General features: G+C 38.2%; 2 protein-coding genes across 2 annotated transcripts in view; one reads left to right on the top strand and one right to left on the bottom strand.

Annotated features, from left to right (window-relative positions):
• Positions 1-58: 58 nt before the first annotated feature.
• LOC110281451 (uncharacterized) lies at positions 59-2,427 on the top strand. Its single transcript, XM_021143716.1, has 3 exons — positions 59-644; positions 1,197-2,189; positions 2,285-2,427. The coding sequence occupies exons 1-3, from the start codon at positions 59-61 to the stop codon at positions 2,425-2,427; spliced, it is 1,722 nt and encodes a 573-aa protein (XP_020999375.1).
• Positions 2,428-3,407: 980 nt separating this feature from the next.
• LOC127747573 (uncharacterized) overlaps positions 3,408-18,888 on the bottom strand; it is a 28,606-nt gene continuing 13,125 nt past the window's right edge. Inside the window, exons 2-6 of the mRNA XM_052261616.1 lie at positions 6,804-7,214; positions 5,070-5,785; positions 4,905-4,995; positions 3,881-4,778; positions 3,408-3,720 (exon numbers count right to left, since the gene is read on the bottom strand). Of these exons, the coding sequence (XP_052117576.1) occupies positions 3,563-3,720; positions 3,881-4,778; positions 4,905-4,995; positions 5,070-5,785; positions 6,804-6,830 (1,890 nt within the window). The 5' untranslated portion in view covers positions 6,831-7,214 and the 3' untranslated portion in view covers positions 3,408-3,562. The remainder of the gene's footprint in view (positions 3,721-3,880; positions 4,779-4,904; positions 4,996-5,069; positions 5,786-6,803; positions 7,215-18,888) is intronic.

Here is an 18,888-nt window from a genome sequence, read left to right on the forward strand (position 1 = left end):
CATAATAACTAGAAATCTAAAACCCAAGTTTATGAGCTTGTTAATGTGATTGAGAGAAATGAGTGACAGAGTATTATTGAAGGTGTATTATTTTGGTCAGATTTTGTTACAAACATCTGAAGGAGTAACATTTGTTTGTGATAATCCGTTAGATGTTGTGATTCCTTTCACAATCTCATTTGAAGAGCTCAAAGGTGTGATCTGTGAAGAGATTCATTTTGAGAGGGCAAGAAGAATATCCTGTATTCTGTATAGATATCCTATACAAGTGTTTGGTGGATTCGTCAGTTTCAAACGAAATATGTTACGGACGAAGCGAGCATGCAATATGTTTTCCATGTATATTGAAAATCGGAGTCAACTCTCGTTCATCGAGTTGTATGTTGAGTTTGAGCAATCTGAGGCCGACCAGAATATTTTACGGAAAGATTACAATAGTGATAGTGAAGAAGAGTTCGAAAGCAACTACGAATTTGTTCGTCCAGATGGAGATGAGGTTGAAGGTGACGGAGCTATGGCTCCGGATGTGTCTGACGTGGCAACTGCACTGGCAAATGATGTGCCGTTTGAGGAGCCATCATTCATGCGAGTTTTGGATTTGGAAGCCATGCATGTTTCGGAGTTTCCGGATTATATCAGTGCAGGTACGTAATTCTCCGTACTCATAAGAAGGATTGAAATTATTTATTAATTTATCTTGATAGTTGGACCAAGTAGCTTAGTGAGGTGTGTGAAAATATACTCGATAAGTATTTATTTTTTGTTTACCTGTTTGTGTATTTAACTTTAAGATAGAAAATTTATTTGGGAGTTATTGAATTAGTTGAATATAAATTAGAATTTATTCGTTAATAAGTAAATTAGTTAAATATCCGTTAGTATTTATGAGGTAATTTAGTAAATTAAGTAAATATAAATTGGTATTTACTAATATTTATTAGTAAATTTGTAAATTATATTAATATAAATTAGTATTTATTAGTATAGAATGGTAAACTAGCAAATTAGTTAAATTAAAATTAGTATCTGTTAGCCGATTAGTTGAATATAAATAAGTATTTGTTAGTAAATTAGTTAAATATAATTATTTTGGTGGTTTTTATCATAATTGATGCAGTAAAAATTGTTTTACCTTAATTTTGAATGTTTAAATATTTGTGTTTTTAAAATTGGTTGTATGGCTGTCCTCGTGGCAGAAATTTCTTTTGTCGCAGATGGTGAATTTGCCGTTGGGATGGAATTCAGTTTCAGGGAAGCTGTTATTAAAGCGATAAAAGAGTATACTATTCGAAGAAGCGTAGACTACCGGGTGTATGAATCTGAGCCGTTGACATTTTATGCGAAGTGTACACAGTATGGGTCAGGGTGTGATTGGCTTATCCGGGTTAGCATGATCAGCCGGAAGTACTATTGGGTTATAAGGAGGTATAATGGCAGTCACACATGTACCAGAGCCACAATTTCTCTGGATCATTCGAAGCTGGATTCGACCACAATTGCAGAAGCAATTAAATCGTTGGTTGAGGCTGACCCCGCCTTAAAGGTAAAATCGGTTATAGCAGAGGTGCAATTGAAGTTCAACTACATTGTTAGTTATCAGAAAGCATGGTTGGCTAAGCAAAAGGTAGTGAAAAAAATATTTGGAGGCTGGAAAGCATCGTACGAAGCATTGCCTATATGGTTTGAGGCCATGTGCCACAAGGAGCCGTCAGCTGTTGTTCATTTTGAGACTATGCCTGCATATCAAGGCGATGACTTGGTGACTGATATCCAAGTGTTGCATCATATCTTTTGGAGTTATTACCCCTGTATTAGAGCATTCAGACATTGTAAGCCAGTTGTCCAGGTGGATGGGACTCACTTGTACGGAAAGTACAAGGATTGTCTACTAGTGGCAGTGTCACAGGATGGCAACAACAATATCGTCCCAATTGCGTTTGCGATTGTGGAGGGAGAGACTTCAGATGCGTGGCACTTTTTTCTGAGTAACCTTCGTCAACATGTTGTCACTCGGGATGGTGTGGGACTGATATCTGACCGTCACGAATCCATAAATGCAGTTGTGGAAAGGAGTAACGGGGCTTGGTCACCTCCTAGAGCTTTTCATATGTTTTGCATCAGGCATATAGAGTCGAATTTTTTGAGAAAATTCAAGGCGCCGTACTTGCAGAAACTGGTCATCAACTTAGGTATCGCTCAGTATAGCTAATTAATTTTGTCACAGAGTTCCCTTCAATAATTGTGTTGACCTCTTTTGTTTCAAATATTTCTTTTTATCCTTCAGGATATTCGAGGACGGTGCGGGAGTACGAGGTGCGTTACCAGCGTTTACGAGAACGGGGCGAGGCCTACACTGACTGGTTAAACCGAATCTCCGAGAACAGTACGCGTTGGCTTTTGACGGTGGATATCAATGGGGTCATATGACGACGAATCTAGTAGAATGCATCAATTCAGTATTGAAGGGTGCACGCAATCTCCCGGTGACTACCCTTGTGAAGGCTACATTCTACAGGCTTAACGAGTTGTTTACCCGAAAAAGAGCAGAGGCGGAAGCCCGAATTAATGCTGGCCATGTGTTTTCTGATGTCGTGACCTCGAAGTTGCATGCAAACCAAGCATCAGGAAACATTCAGGTTAGTTGCTTTGACCGGCAGAATGAGGTCTTTGAGATGCGTGAGATGCCAAGTGAATTGGAGTTTGCAGTGGACCTACGTGGCCTTCGATGTGACTGTGGTGAGTTTCAGGTGGATTGGATCCCCTGTCGACATGTGTTTGCATGTTGTGCCAACCAGCGACTGGATTGACAAGTGTATGTTCATAATGTGTATAAGATGGATCAAGTTCGTCGGGTGTACCAAGCAAGGTTTAGGCCACTAGGTAACTCCACTACATGGCCTGCTTACAACGGACCTCGGTTTATCCAGAATCCGTTCCTGAGACGCGTCACGAAAGGTCGCCCCAAAATGACGCGCTTCTTGAATGAGATGGACACGCGAATGTTACGTCGGCCTAGGCGATATAGGCTATGTGGAGCTGAGGGACACAGCCGTAGCAGATGCCGTCAGCCAAGTGGTGCAAATGCCGATAGAGATCGTCAGTAGATTCTTATTCTGAGATGATATTATATATGTGGCATTATATGGTTTGTCAGGAGCTGTTTATTTGAGTTAACAATGTATGATATATGTAACATTGTATAATATGAAGAACCTTAACCTGGTTTATGTGGCGTTATAAACTACGTCAATCCAGCCTTATACTCCATATGAAGCATTTCATAATATGACATTAATTAATACATAGTCCACAGAGTTAATCCCTTTAATAAGTTCATAAGTACATAAATACTCTAAACATACCATCTAGTAAAACTCATTACCATAGTTCACATTATTGATACATAAAATCTCTAAACATACCATAGTCCACGTTATTATGAATACATAAATACTCTAAACATACAATAGTCCAAATCATTAATACATAATGTCCAACACATGCAAAGTATCCTAAACATAGTCCACATTTTTAAGACAAAAATAAGAGTATTACACCACAACTACTTTTTTATTGTCCACTTTACATCATTCACAAAGTTCTTGCATTTCTTTGCGGCCCTTTTGAACACAGATGGAGTATATCGATTAGCGCTGCGACGTGGCGGATCAATCCTCAAATTGTAACATTTGCCTTTGTCATCCGGAGTGTGTGCCTGACCTGTATACACAATAATAAAAATAATTAAATATTGTGATATTAGGTAGTCAAACCAACATGGATACAACATTTCATTTAGTAAAACGACACAAAGATACCATTTATGGACACAAAATGAATAGCTAATCAAACATGTAAAGCACAAGACAAAACATAATACCATCATTGTGGGATTCCTCATCCTCATCGAACTCCTCTATTTCATCCTCCTCATTCGGGTTATCTACTATATACGCATTCGTATCTAGCTCGGGTGTGTTAGCATCTTCTTGAAGAGGTCCCATGGAAATACGGTTAGAATTTTGACTATTAAGAACTCCGCATCCACCTTCACTTCTATTAGAGTCAACAGATACGAACCCTCCAGAAGCGACCGATGAGGTATGGCACGGGAGCCCCGCATCCAATGAATACCTACCCGCCAGGAACTCAGGCTGATTGCCATATTGTGATTGTCCTGCATCTGCAGCCATGAACCCAAGCAATTGGCTAAAAGAACCTCCTTCTCTGGGTTCAAACTGTGACATACCCCAATATTGTTGATGCATTGGAAATGACGGGGTGAACTGTGTCTGAGGTACGTACTGGCTTGAGAACTGAGGTTGTTCTTGTGGAAGTGGATTCAGAATAGATGTTTGCGGCGACTGTGGCTCCAGTTCCACATTGTCATCATCCGCATCCTGACTATCCTCATCCATACCCTCATTATCCTCATCCATAACCTCATTACCCTCATCCATATCCTGATTACCCTCATCACTGTCTTGACCCACAAGATTCGACAAGTTCAAGCGGTCCCCATATTTTGACCGGTACCAGTCCATGTAAGTTTCCAATGGATGCTGTGAATTCATGGGAAGCTCAGAAAGGACGTAGTTATACCTGTTTGTCCAATGCATAACCCAACTTGAATGACTCGGTATTGTGGCCCAGTTAAGATTCTTAGGACCAGTCAGGACTTCTCCATTGGCCTTGTCCAGACTCCACTCTTGAGGAGGTACTCCCTGTGGAATGATGTTCGGATCCACGCGATCCACAGCATATGCAACCCACACAAACTGGAAAAAAAAAGAAACTACTGATTACAACCCAGAATACCAATAACAAGAACAATGCAAGAAAGCTTTATAATTATGTTTCAGGACACCAAACCCGAAACTAAGAATTCTTTAATTAAAACACACCTGGCCTTCCTGGAGTTCATCAAAGGCCTTCCTAAAGTGAGCTAGATTCAGATATCTATATCGTCGGTAACCACGCTCCCAGTTACGCCACCTAATATCATATATTCAATTATCTAAACTGGATTTTAAATATAAAGTTATAGCTAGATTGTAACGTAATATTACCTGTTGGCTAGTGGAAAACTGTGGGGTTCCCTAGGAAGCGGCGATAGATATGGCAGTCGGATCCAAGCCCAACCGAGCAGAAGTGTTATTGGACCATCCATTTCCTTACAATTATAACGAGATGCCCTGCATAACGCCCTGTAGAGGTGTGCTAGGCATGCCGATCCCCAACTATACTGTCCAATACTCGCAAAATCACGAAGCAAGGGTAGAAACTTCCAATGCACACCTGCCCCAGATTTATCCCCAAACAAGATCGTCCCGATCAACAACATAATGTGGCACTTCACATACCTCTGTATACTTATTTCATCAGTCAACTGAATGTTTTCTTTTAGATTCCGTAGCCAAGTCAGTTTTATGCAGCATCCTCTACACTCCGACTTACGTGGTGCAATTCCAAACTGATGCAAACACTCCACCTCCAACGCTGAAAAATTACTAATTGTCATCCCAGTAACTGGAAAACCATCCGTCGGAAGACCAAGAATTAGAGCAACATCTTCAAGAGTTACGGCACATTCACCAATTGGAAGGTGAAACGTATGTGTATCAGGGTGCCAGCGTTCGATTAGAGCATTCACGAGTGCTTTCTGATTTTGTACGACACCAATTTGAGATGCATGATAGAATCCAGTAACTCGTAAATGCTCCTCCACTTGATCGTTGTACCGATCCGGCGGAACTGGATGGTCACAGGTCAACATTCTTAATTTCTGCAAGAAACATAATAAATTATTAGTCAACTCATTAACTACTATTATTATATCACTTACTACTAGAAGACAAAAATTTTTAAGCTACAGCCACTCATTAACAAAATCTACACAACTAACTCAACAACAAATATTACTTGAAACCACACATATGTCATAAATTTTTTGACTTAATTCGACTAAAACAAATAATTAGTACTTCCAAAATGAATTATTCATAACATTAACTAATGAATACATATACATAGATTCATAATACATACATATACATACATTCCTAATCAAATCTCAAAAAAATTAGTACATTAAAGATGCTGTTTGTTTATTTATTTGCGATATGAAAAAGAATTTTCTAATATCTAACATTATTATTATTTGTAATATTAATTATCTATTAACTATAACTATAACTTAACTAAAATTACATACATATTTCTAAATTTGAAAAAATATTAATAATTATTGTCATTTTTTCTTAAATTCATTTTCTAATAACAATAATAATTAACTTCCTAACAATAATAATTACAATTAACAAAAATAAAGTAACACACTTTTACTCATAGCCACAATAATATTTAATATTCTAACAATTATAAATAATTAAAATTTTATAAAATATTTAAAAAAGACGTTATATCCAAAAATTAATAACAATTCGGTTAACATTTTATAATTTATTTTCTAAATATTTTCATATTTTTATTTCTTCCAAAATTCTAGTAATTATAATAAGAAATATTAAACAAATTAAAAAAACTATTGCGCTTTTCTTTTAAACTGCAACATAGTCCAACAGTTGAAAATAGTATTAACACACTAACAATAATAATAATTAACACACTAAATAATAATTTTTATCCAAAAATAGTGAAAAATTTAAAGAAAAAAATTAAAAATAGTCCTAACCATTCTATGATTAATTCTAAGTTCAGATTTTAACAATAATAACAACAACTAAGTTTCTAACAATAATAACTATAATTATAAAAATTAAAAAAATATTAAACAAACTTACATAATCAGAATGACTAAGATAGTGCATAATATGAAGCTCAGGGCGATCAACATCTTTAAATTTATTTTTTTTGACATTTTGTTATTTTCTCCACCATGCAAACCCACCAGCAGCAGAGAAAGGAAGCACAACTATGGAGTTTTGAGGTTGAAAGTGAAGGCTCAAAGTAATAACTCGGATGGTGGGTGAGAGTCCTTAATACATCCCGCGTTTTGGTCTGTGGGGCACCCTTTGGGGAGCTACATTCGCGTGCCGCGTGTTCACCATGCAACAAAATGGACCATCCGTTTTTGTAACACCAACTCGGACCTTTCGTGTTGCACATTCGGTGTCGCACGGTCCGATTTGTAATACACCTGACACCACATCCATGTTCACCTCCCGATTCCCATAACCCGATGAAACACACCCCTGTAGTCCATATAAAAATTAAAAATGTCTCTTTTCTGTGTGAGTTATAGTAGTTTTTTCATCTTTTTTCACTAAATTTAACGAAAAATATCTACATGACACTTAATGTTATTAATGTAGATACTAAGTTACTATTAAATGATATGTTGGTGAATAAAAATTGGTCAAAAATTAATGTCTTTTTATGAATAATGATCACGAATCGATTTATTTTTGTATGAGAAATATTCAGCGGTAGATTTGTTTTCTTATACGAATTTAAACCTTTAATTAACAAATTTTTTAAGATTGTTATCTATTTCAACAGCAAATTTTTTCGTGCATATTTGTCTTTTGTGTGTTCTTTACTGTTATATTTATGTTATGGGATAATATTAAATATTTGAACACTTATAAAGATAAATAAAAATGGATTATTATGATTAATATTTAAAATTTCTTCTATGAAATAAAACAATCATTTGTGCAAAGCAACAAAGTAGTAAATTTATATATTTAACATGTATTTTTCTAATTTCAAAGAAAACATAGATATTCATATATTATATTGATAAGGATAATAAAAAAGGAATCTATCTTTAATAAGTTAACATCTAATAGATAGAGACTGAATTTAATAAGTTACCAAAATCGCCTCGTTTTATTTTTATAATAGATAGAGGCTGAATTTAATATTTACTCTGGTTAAAGTCATAGGACACATTCGAAAATCACATAGTTGAGGCAAGTGCAAAAGTAGGACACCCTATGATTGCTTTGGTTAGGGGAGAGCAGTGTTTCTCACGCTCAAAAGTTATGGAGTCACTCTTGTTTATGTTTGTATCTTCCAATCACCTACTAGTACCATTTCATTTTATCTTTTACTCATTTGTATAGCTACTTTAAATTAAAGTCCAAACAGTACTGGTACTATTTCATTTTATCTTTTACTCATTTGTATAGCTACTTTAAATTAAAGTCCAAACAGCATAGTACTGTTAATATGTGATTACCGTGTAGGGTGATCTAAGTGATCATGCAAGCTTTGTTAAGGCAATCAAGCAAGTTGATTTTGTCATCTGTGTTACTTAGATTATTTCTTTATCAATAATAAGTTTATTATTGTAATTATTTTATAGTGAGAATACATAAAGAGTACATAATATATAAGGTGTAATAATTTAACAAATATTTTTAAAAAAAAATTTTCATTTTTTTCAATAATGAGAAGAACTTATTTTTCTTCTTCTCTTAATCTCTTTTGGTTCATCAAACCATCAACATCACAGCTTGAACAATTTAGGGCATGAAATTTTTTTCATAGTGCAGCATGGAGGGCAACCTGTGAATCAAGTTAAAAAAAAGTTGTGAATTGAGATCCAATCTAATTTTGCCATTTTCTTTCTATCCCTATTTTTTCTTTTAACATTTTCTTTCCCCTTCTTACCTCTTCCTTCAAACTCATCCAATAGAATTTGATGAGAAGTTATTTTGCAAGATTCTTTCTTGGTGAACATAAATGTTCCGATCAACGAGTTGAAAGGAAGAAGATCTGAATCCTCGTTACTCTGTGATTCATTAATTTCTCAAAATGGCGAACATGGTAAACAGATCCTCTTATTGTAGAAGTCGTGGAGCTACATTGGCTCGCCCTCATTGTAACAAGTAAGGCCACATAGAAGATGTATGCTATAAGAAGCATGGGTACTGCTCCCATTTCTATCAACAGCAACAACATAACACCACCATCAATCACGTGATCACTGATGGGCATGATGATATACTCAGTGACAAATAATTTCAGCTCAATTATCTCCAAGAGAACACTGAAATATCAAGATCTGGGTTCACTCCAGAGTAAAGATTTGCCTTGTTAGAGTTTATCAAAGACAAAAGTGTGCAGCAGTAACCTCATAATGCAAATCAAATTTTGACTAGTTCCATTCAAACTTCCACTCCAGGTAAAACCATTGCATTACATTTTAATGCGAGAATTATGAGTATTATCACTCCAAAATCTGCACTATGAATCATTGATTTCAGTGCAACAGATCATGTGATTTTTGACTTAAAAGATTTTGCAAGTTTTTGAAATATTGCTCCAATCAATGTGATATTGCCAAATGGGACCAAAATTGTTAGCACAATCATTGGCACAATCACATTCTCTCTAAAAAAAATTTTCTCAAAAATATTTTATACATTCCTTCTTTTGATTTTAAATTGATCTCTGTGTCAAAGTTAACCTCAAACTTACATTGTCAACTGTTAATCAATGATAAGTGTTGTGAGATACAAGATCGATCCACATCAAAGATGATTGGCATTGCTGAGTGTATAGAAGGGTTATATACAATGAGTAGAGAAACAGAATTCTCTCACTTTCCCCCTCTTTCAACAAAGCAACCTTCATTGGCAGCAACTACGACTACTACTCATCCCACCACACTTTCACATAATGAGCACAACAACATTTGGCATCTTAGATTAGGACACATACCCATGCATAAATTAATTTTTTTGAAGAAGTATTATCCTTTTATAGATTGTATTGTTTTAAAACTTTCTTGTGATTCATGTCATTTTGCAAAACAAAAGAAATTATCTTTTAATCTTAGTACAACTGAAATAAAAGATTGTTTTGACTTAGTTCATATGGATATCTAGAGTCCTATTTCTGTCCCTTCCAATGAAGGACATAGGTATTTTTTGATTGTGGTGGATGGCAAGAGCAGATTCACTTGGATTTTTTTTATGAAAACCAAATCTGAAAAATCACAATTAGTTATTGATTTTGTGAATTTTGTCAGAGTACAATTTGAAAAATAAGTTAAGTGTATAAGGACTGACAATGAGCCAGAGTTCACCCTAAAATCTTTTTTTGCATCAACTGGAATTTTATACCTAACTTTTTGTGTAGAAATACCAGAGAAAAATAGAATTATAGAGAGAAAACACCAGCATATTTTAGGTGTTATTAGAGCACTGCTATTTTAATTAGGAATTCTACATTGTTTTTGGCAATACGCAGTTGCTCATGCCATTCACCTAATTAATAGGCTGCCCAGCACTGACTTGGATAATGCTAGTCTTTACAAACTTTTGTATGGTAACTTACCTGACCTTTCATATTTAAGAGTATTTGGTTCTCTTGCATATGCCTCCACATTAACAAATTCAAGAACAAAATTAGACCCAAGAGCCAGAAAATAGCTTTTCTCAGTTTTAAATTAGGAACAAAGGATTTTCGACTTATTGATTTAAAATCAAAGGAAATTTTCATATTCAGAAATGTAATTTTTATGAAACTCATTTTCCATTTTTACATTCCACTAACACTGACATTTCTATGGTACCCACTCGTACTCCACAATACATTGATCTTTTTCAATATGATACACCATCCACACATCATTTGCAATCACCCACACATACCACACTCATAGATTCAAGAACTATCATTGTATGACAATCCACACAGCTCATTCTAACAACTTTGCCAACTCTAACTCTTTATATCCTATCTCACAACACTTGTCATATGATAAACTAACCCCAAAATAAAAGTCACTTTCTCTAGCCATCACCTTAAATTAAGAACCTAACACTTATGAGGAAGCGACTGCACATGAATGTTGGAGAAAGGCAATACAAGATGAATTGACAGCTCTAGATCAGAACAGAACTTAGTGTCTCACTGAACTCCCAAAAAACAAGAAGGTTGTGGGTTGCAAATGAATTTTTCAGATAAAATTCAATCCCAATGGCACCATAGAGAGGCACAAAGTGAGGCTAGTTGCAAAAGGATTCACTCAAGTGCAAGGAGTAGATTATGGTGATATTTTTAGTCCAGTTGTCAAAATGACTACCCTACGAGTAATGTTAGCATTAGCAGCGGCAAAAAATGGCATTTGAAACAGCTGGACGTCAACACTGCCTTCCTTTATGGAGATTTGGACAAAGAAGTTTATATGAAGATACCACCTGGTTTGGCTGTGTCACAATCAGGTTTGGTTTGTAAATTGCAAAAGTCTCTATATGGGCTTAAGCAAGCAAGCAGGCAATGGAACACTAAGCTCACTCACACTCTTGTGGATGCTGGTTATAAGCAGTTTTTTTATGATCATTCACTCTTCATCAAGAAACAATATGAAAGCTTCACTGCCATTCTAGTATATGTTGATGACTTGGTTTTAACCGGGAATGACATTGGCGAAATCAATTCCATCAAGAAAAATTTGGATGACAAATTCAAAATAAAGGATCTTGGTGATCTCAAATACTTCTTGGGAATGGAAGTAGCATGCTCTAACTCTGAAATTCACATTTATCAGCGGAAGTACACCATGGACCTTCTCAGGGATTTTGGTTATCTAGATTGCAAGCCTCTCTCTACTCCATTTGATTATAGTCAGAAACTCTCAAAGAAATCAGGTACTATTTTAACAGAACACTATTTATAGACAACTCATCAGCCGACTTCTTTACCTCACAAATACTAGACCCGATATCTCTTATGCTGTGGGACGTTTGAGCCAATTTTTGGACTGTGCAACCACTTCTAACCTGCAGGTTGCTTTTTGCGTACTCCGATATTTAAAAGGCTGACCTGCAACTGGTATCTTCTTCTCATCTACTTCTAATCTGCATCTCACTGGATTTGCCAATGCTGACTGGGCTACTGATAAACCCATATTTCATGAGATCTTTTGTGCTTAATTTGAGTGATTTATACAATCCCTCACCTACTTATTCACATTAATTGCATGGTTTTACTTTCCCTTCCTTATTATGTCATATTGTGAAAAACATGTTTCCTAAGCTTTGAAAATTAATTATTTTAATTACCTTTATTTCCATTCGATGCCGTGATTAGTGTGTTGAGTAGTTTCAGATTTTCTAAGGCAGAATGACTTAAAGGATGAAAAAGGAAACATACTAAAAGGAAAGGAGAAAGCAAAACGGAGCTTTAAGGAAACTGGTATCCACGCGATCGCATGGACGACGCGATCGCGTGCCAAGCACGAATTAGCAGCAACGCGGCCGCATGACTGACGCGACCGCGCGCCTTAAGCAGAACGCACATGATGCGGTCGCATGACTGACGCGACCGCGTGGCAAGGAAAAGCTCCGAATGACGCGACCGCGTGACCCACGCGGACGCGTGACAGAGGTTACGCACCAGAAATTGCAGAAAACGCTCATAACGAGTTCTGAGGCCCTTTTTGGCCCAAATCCAAGTCCAGAAGGCATAGACCAGAGGTTAAGAAGTGGGGGAATGCATCCATTCGGAGAGCTCGCCAATTTCTAGTTTTCTATGATTTAGATTTAGTCTAGAGAGAGATTCTCTCTCTCTCTTAGGATTTAGGACTTCTTCTTGTTTTGGGAGTAACTCTGGATCCAGGTTTAAATGTTCTTTTATTTTAGTTCTACAATTATTTATTCCAACATTTAAATTGATTATTATAATTTGATTTATGAATTATTCCATGTCACAGATTGTTATTTGAATTAATGATAATTGAGGTATTTTCAGTCTATGATTGTTCTCTTTGATTTAAGTTGCCATTGCTTCCCATCCAAGGATATTTTTATTATTTCAGCAAATTTATTTTTTCCCTTTTGGTTCTGGTTAAGAATTCAGTAACTCAACAGTTATTAAACTCAACATAATTGATAATCATTATCTTGCTAATTGAGCTGAACTTAAATAATCCCAACCTTTTCTTAAGAAATAATTAGGATTCAAAAGTCAATTTAATTAGTCCCTTAACTTTCCTTTGCCCTGGTAAAGGTTGACCAAGTGGAATTAAGATACAACTTTCATTATTGTTGAGAGGGATAACTAAGTTGGACTTCTAATTTCCCTTATCTTGCCAAAAGTTGTTTTACAATTATTATTTATTTTTAATTGCCATTTAATTCACTCGTCATTTAAATCACTTGCTTCTCACCTTCTAAACCCCGATTACAACCTTTATAACCAATAATAAGAACATACTTCCTCGCAGTTCCTTGAGAAGACGACCCGATGTTTAAATACTCGGTTATCAATTTTAAAGGGGTTTGTTACTTGTGACAACCAAAATGTTTGTACGAAGGGATTTCTGTCGGTTTAGAGACTATATCTACAACGCGACTGTTTTTATGAAATTCTTTACTGGCAAAAATCCTGACGTCAAAATGGCGCCGTTGCCGGGGAACTGCTAACGTGTGCCTTATTATTGGCTATTGTAAATATTTTTTTTTTCTTTTGCTTGTTTCTTTATTTTCGTTTTTCCTTTTTATCTTTATTTGCTACTATGAACTCTCACCCCTCTCGCTTTGAGTTTGGTTCTAATATTGTTAAAGGAAATAGAAGTTACAGCAGAAATGTGCATCAAGGTCAGACCAATCAAGGATGGATGGAACCAAGAGGATCTAATCAACCCTTTTGGCAGCAACACCCTCCGAGATATCCTAGACAAAGACCATTCTACCACGCATACCCAGCTGAAAGACATGGTGGACAACCTTGTAACTACCAACAAGCCCCACCCCGTGCATATGAACCATCCCTTCAACATAACCTCGAACCACCACACTCACAAGCTTCTCTTCACCATTCGCCATCATATGATCCTTCCTTACCCCAATACCAATCCAATTGTTCCCAGTCATCACCACTTCCCTATGTATCATGTCTAAGTCCAGCAAACCGCGAAGCAGAGGATCACCTAAAAGAAACAGTAATTAAATTTCAAACAACCATTCAACAACTGGAGCAAGCACTAATCCAATGGGCCACTAAGTGCTCAAATATACAAGGATTAACCACAGCTCCATGTGGACAACCCGATGAAGAGCGTAGCATGAAAGAAATACTAGAGACTCCAGTGGACAAGGCAGAGAATGAATTCGTACTAGAACAAGTGGAAGAAGTTGTCATTGTTCAAGAAGAAGAGTTGGTTGAAGATCTAGGCGATGCTAAACTTCCTTGGGAATCCAGAATTGAGGAAAACTCCGTCCAAGATGCCACAGTTGATGCTAAGGAGGATACCGTACAATCTCCAAGGCAAGTCGTTTACGAAGAATCAGACGGAGTAATCCAAGAAGCAATTTTCCTTGATGGTGATAGTCACAAGTCTAGTTCTCCTAGTGATGAACCTGCGTCCGCAAGTGAATTCTCTAAGATCGAAGAATCTTCCCCAAGTGAATATGAAGATGATGCGGAGGTAGATTTCTCTCAACCTCTAATCTATGACTTGAGTGATGAGGAAGACATAGAAAACTTTGACCAGGATACAGATATAATTGAAGATCTTTGCAAGGAGGTGGAAGAATTCACAGAAGAGCACAAGGAAACGGAACTTGCAGAACCACCAAAAACACCTATTCCAAGGCCATTACCACCTAATACAAGCTTCAAGTGGGTACAATCCTTAACTTATAATTTTACTTATTCACTTGAATATGGTTTGCTTGAAACAGATGGCCAACTTAGAGCTCTCTGCGGCTTTAAGAGTAAGAGGGAATTGGCTCGTACTCAGAACTGGTGCACCAGGTTCAATAAGGTTCCACGCTTCACCTCGAAGTACACGGATTGGTATCATGCTCAATTGCATGGATCACGGAGAATGTTTGGTCACCACGGTGAGATTCTACTTTTTAACCCGCCCGAATGGAAACTTACAAATCAAAACAGAGGCGGATCTAAAAACACAGCTTGGGATCATGGATTATATTCTGACATTCGTCATCCCGGGAGGCTGAATATCTGTTTGAAGCTGCTCAGAAGCTTTACATGTCTAGTTTGGGACCCCGGAGGCTGTTGGCATTCCAAGCACTGGAGGAAATTTTTGGACGAATTTAAACATAAGCCACCATAACAGGATACTCTTCCAATGTCCAACTTAAGGACTTTAACTAAAAGTGCTAGGTGGGAGACAACCCACCATGGTATGGTCGCTTCTTTTTCAATTTATCTCTTGTTACTTGCTTTCATTTTTCCTTTTTCATTTTAATTTATTAAACCTGGAATCATGCATAAGCATTCATGATAGTCATTGTATTCTGCATTTTTTTCATGCATAAAAAAAAGGGGTTGCACGACGCGACCGCATGCCCCATGCGATCGCGTCATATCGCGAAAAACACCACCCATGTGACCGCGTGATCCACGCGGCCGTGTGATATATATATCGGCGTAAGGATCCAACAAACAGAAAGTTGGGCTGGAATCGTGCGGCTCTTGTGTGTTTCGCACAAATTGGCCCACGCGATCGCATGCCCCATGCGATCGCGTCACTTACCCAACCCCAATACCACGCGACCGCAGGAGCGACGCGATCGCGTCGCATAGATTGCATATCACCCCAAAAGGAGACAGAGAGTTGCGCTGAAACGGCGCTGGAGTCGTGCGTTTAGCACGAATTCCAGCAACGCGATCGCGAGACCCACGCGATCGCGTCACTCCTCTTTTCCCCTCTCATGCGATCGCACGACCCACGCGATCGCATCATCCCCATTTTCATCCCAACCACGCGACCGCGTGCTCCACGCGAACGCGTGCTCCACGCGGCCGCATGGATTCGATAATATAACCCCCCCTACCGCGACGCCGTGCACCACTACCGCGCCGGACGCCGCCGCAGTCACCTTCTCCCCTATTCCACCCTTCCGCTTACCAGGTTCCGCAACACGCAACCATTTTTGTCCATTCGTCACTTTTCTGTATTTTTTTACTCCGTTTATGTTCATAATTAGGATAGCTAGACTTGCATGTTGTAGTGAATTTTTAGGTTGTTAGGTAGCTTAGGCTGTGGTTCGTGGATCTAGGTCTGTTTACTTGCACTGTTCTTACTTCTGTTTTATCCTATGTGCAAATCTGCTGCTGCTATATTCATGATTCATATGCTGCTTTCTTGTATGTTGCTGCTGTTTACATTGAGTTTTTATGTTTATTTTATATCTATGTACATGCAGCTTGCTTTCTTTTAATTCATATGAACTGATATGATTGCTGTTTATTTTCCGGGACAATCCAATTTTAGCCGGAATGCTGCCCAAATTTTTTAAAATTGTTTTCATTCTTGTTTTGGTTTGGCACCTCTGTTTTACTCTGCTTCCCCCAAACCATTTCATGAATGCTAGGGCCACTTTCTTATCCTTTTTGATTTCCTGGTTCATAAACTGCTTGTTCAATTATGAGTACTTCTATTCTTACCTGTGAATCCTTGTTCTATGGAATTTTTCTATGCCACTTACTTTCCTAACTCACTAATTTTAATTTACTAATTTCTTTTACCATACTAACCCTTTTGATCTCCTTTCTGATTACTTTCACTTCCTCTAACTTTCTCACTATGGCATATTGATTTTTTTTCTTTCCATTTAACATTCATTCAGTCACATTTCAATTACTCATTTTCCTTCTTTTATTTCTCCCTTAGCGCTTTGAGTTTCCTTTGTTTAAATTGCCTATTTGCTTTCCTATTTTATCCATTCCCTGGTTTTCTGTTTTTCAGGATGTCTGCCTCACAAAGGAAAGGCAAAGGCAAGGCTACTGGCAAGCGCAAGAGAGGAGCTTCCTCCCAGTCCATCATTGCTCTAATGCACGATTCCTCATGGCGGCAGAAGAACTTCACACAGCAGGAAAAAGCTGACCAGCTGCTCCCTTCGACTGATCCTATAAAATTTGCGAACCGGTACTGTGAGCTGAAGTACCCGACTTTTGCAAACTCCAGAAATCTATACCTGGAACGTTCCTTGAAGATTCTAGAAGCCCTCTAGCAATACACCACTAAGCAAATCAAGCAAAGGGGCTGGTTCTTTCTGGAGAGACCACTAACAGAGGTCAATGCATCTTGGGTCCGGGAATTCTATTGCAACTACTACCTTACTACCCTAGATGCAGTGAACCTGAGGGGAAAGCAAATTCTGGTAACCGAGGAGGCCATAGAGACCATTCTCCAGCTCCCAGCCAAGTCCGATCAGCCAGATGGTTATGCACAGGTTGAGGAGGACATGGGCCAAATGCAGTTTGATTGGGATGCTGTGAAGGCACGGATAGCTCTCGACCCTGCTGTTCCTTGGGAGATGGGTCAGAACACCACTATGCCTAGAGGGATCAAGAGAGTGTACTTGAATGATGAGGCTCGGCTATGGTATCAGATCTTGAGCAACTATGTGATGCCGAGTACTCATGAGACTGAGATCCCGGTTGCCATGATTACCCTCCTCTAGTGTGTGCTGGAGGGTAAGGACCTGTACTTACCTCATTTTATCCGGCATTATATGGCCAGGGCCCACATCCGAGGCACCTTCCCCTTTCCTTATCTGGTTACACGGCTAGGCGGTCAGGCTGATGTGCCTTGGGAGGATGCCGATGAGCGACCACCAGCAGTGGACTGCAGGAAGATCATCCCGCACAGCAGGAACTTCCTTGCTTTGGACTACAGAACTGTCACTGCTACTGATGAGACAGCCCCTCCGTCTGCTGGACCCTCTTCATCCACAGCTGCCCCTGCTGCCACCACTGCACCTCCACCCGCCTCTGAGCCAGTTTATTGCCTCGTGCACCGTCTATTCCGCCAGCTTGATCAGATGGAGCGCCGTAAAAGGTGCCGGTATGAGAGATTGGAGCGCCGCAGCAGGCGACGCTATTCCCATCTGAAGCTGATGATCAGATAAGGCGCCGACATCCCCTCCGAGCCCGACACTCCATCAGAGCCATCAGAGGAGGAGGATGAGCACAAGGAGGAGCCTCATTCCCAGGCAGAGACTCATTTCCAGGAGGAGACTCATCAGCAGGCAGCCACAGAGCAGGCTGCCCCGCATCAGGAGGTTATGCCCCAGCTTGAGGTTGCAGATCCGGAGATCCCACTCCAGTCAGTCTCCCCTCTACAGCAGCCAGACTCTTAGCCCACCACCGCCACGGAGACCCCAGCTACCATCCCTACCAGTGATGACACTCCTTCACACCCGGCTTGATTGAGCATCGGGGACGATGCTTCATTTTAAGTGTGGGGAGGTCGCCATCTCTGGCGTTTTTATTTTGGTGAACCACTACATCTCTTTTTCTTTTATTTTGGATATTTTTCTGTATTCTTCCTTTTTATTGTTATTTTCTGAGTACTTATACATTGCTACTTTGATGTATTTCTACTCTATTTCTGCATTTTGCATTTTTAGTTCATATTTTAGCCATTTAGTTTATTTTAGTTATTTAGTTTAGTTTGCAATTCTAACCTATTAGTGGATTAATTAGTATAGTTTACTTTTTTAACATAAGATAGCATAGTCTAAATTGAAAAATATAAAAAGGAAGTAAGCTAAGAAAGTGAACATAACAGATTCCAATCCATAAACCTTGTATATAGCATTACATGATGTAGTTAAGCTGACAACATTTCATCAAGGAGGAACATTAAAAGTTTAAAAGCTACCCTAAATAATTTTTTTTATGAGAATAATGGAAATTTTTAACTAAACCTGCATACAATATATAGATGATATATGATGCTTGAGTTAGAGAACACACAGCCTGTGAGTCTTGAGCTTGATTGTATGGTTGCATTCAAACCATAACTTTATTCCTGTGTGTTTCGCTTCTTTTTATTCTGATGTTCTTTACTTTGCTTTAATCTATATGTCCAATTATAGAATATAGAATGTAGATACATACCAAAAGAATGATTGAGGCCATCATTTGATT

This window comes from Arachis duranensis, chromosome 5 (assembly GCF_000817695.3).
Source record: "Arachis duranensis cultivar V14167 chromosome 5, aradu.V14167.gnm2.J7QH, whole genome shotgun sequence".
NCBI classification, from domain to species: domain Eukaryota; kingdom Viridiplantae; phylum Streptophyta; class Magnoliopsida; order Fabales; family Fabaceae; genus Arachis; species Arachis duranensis.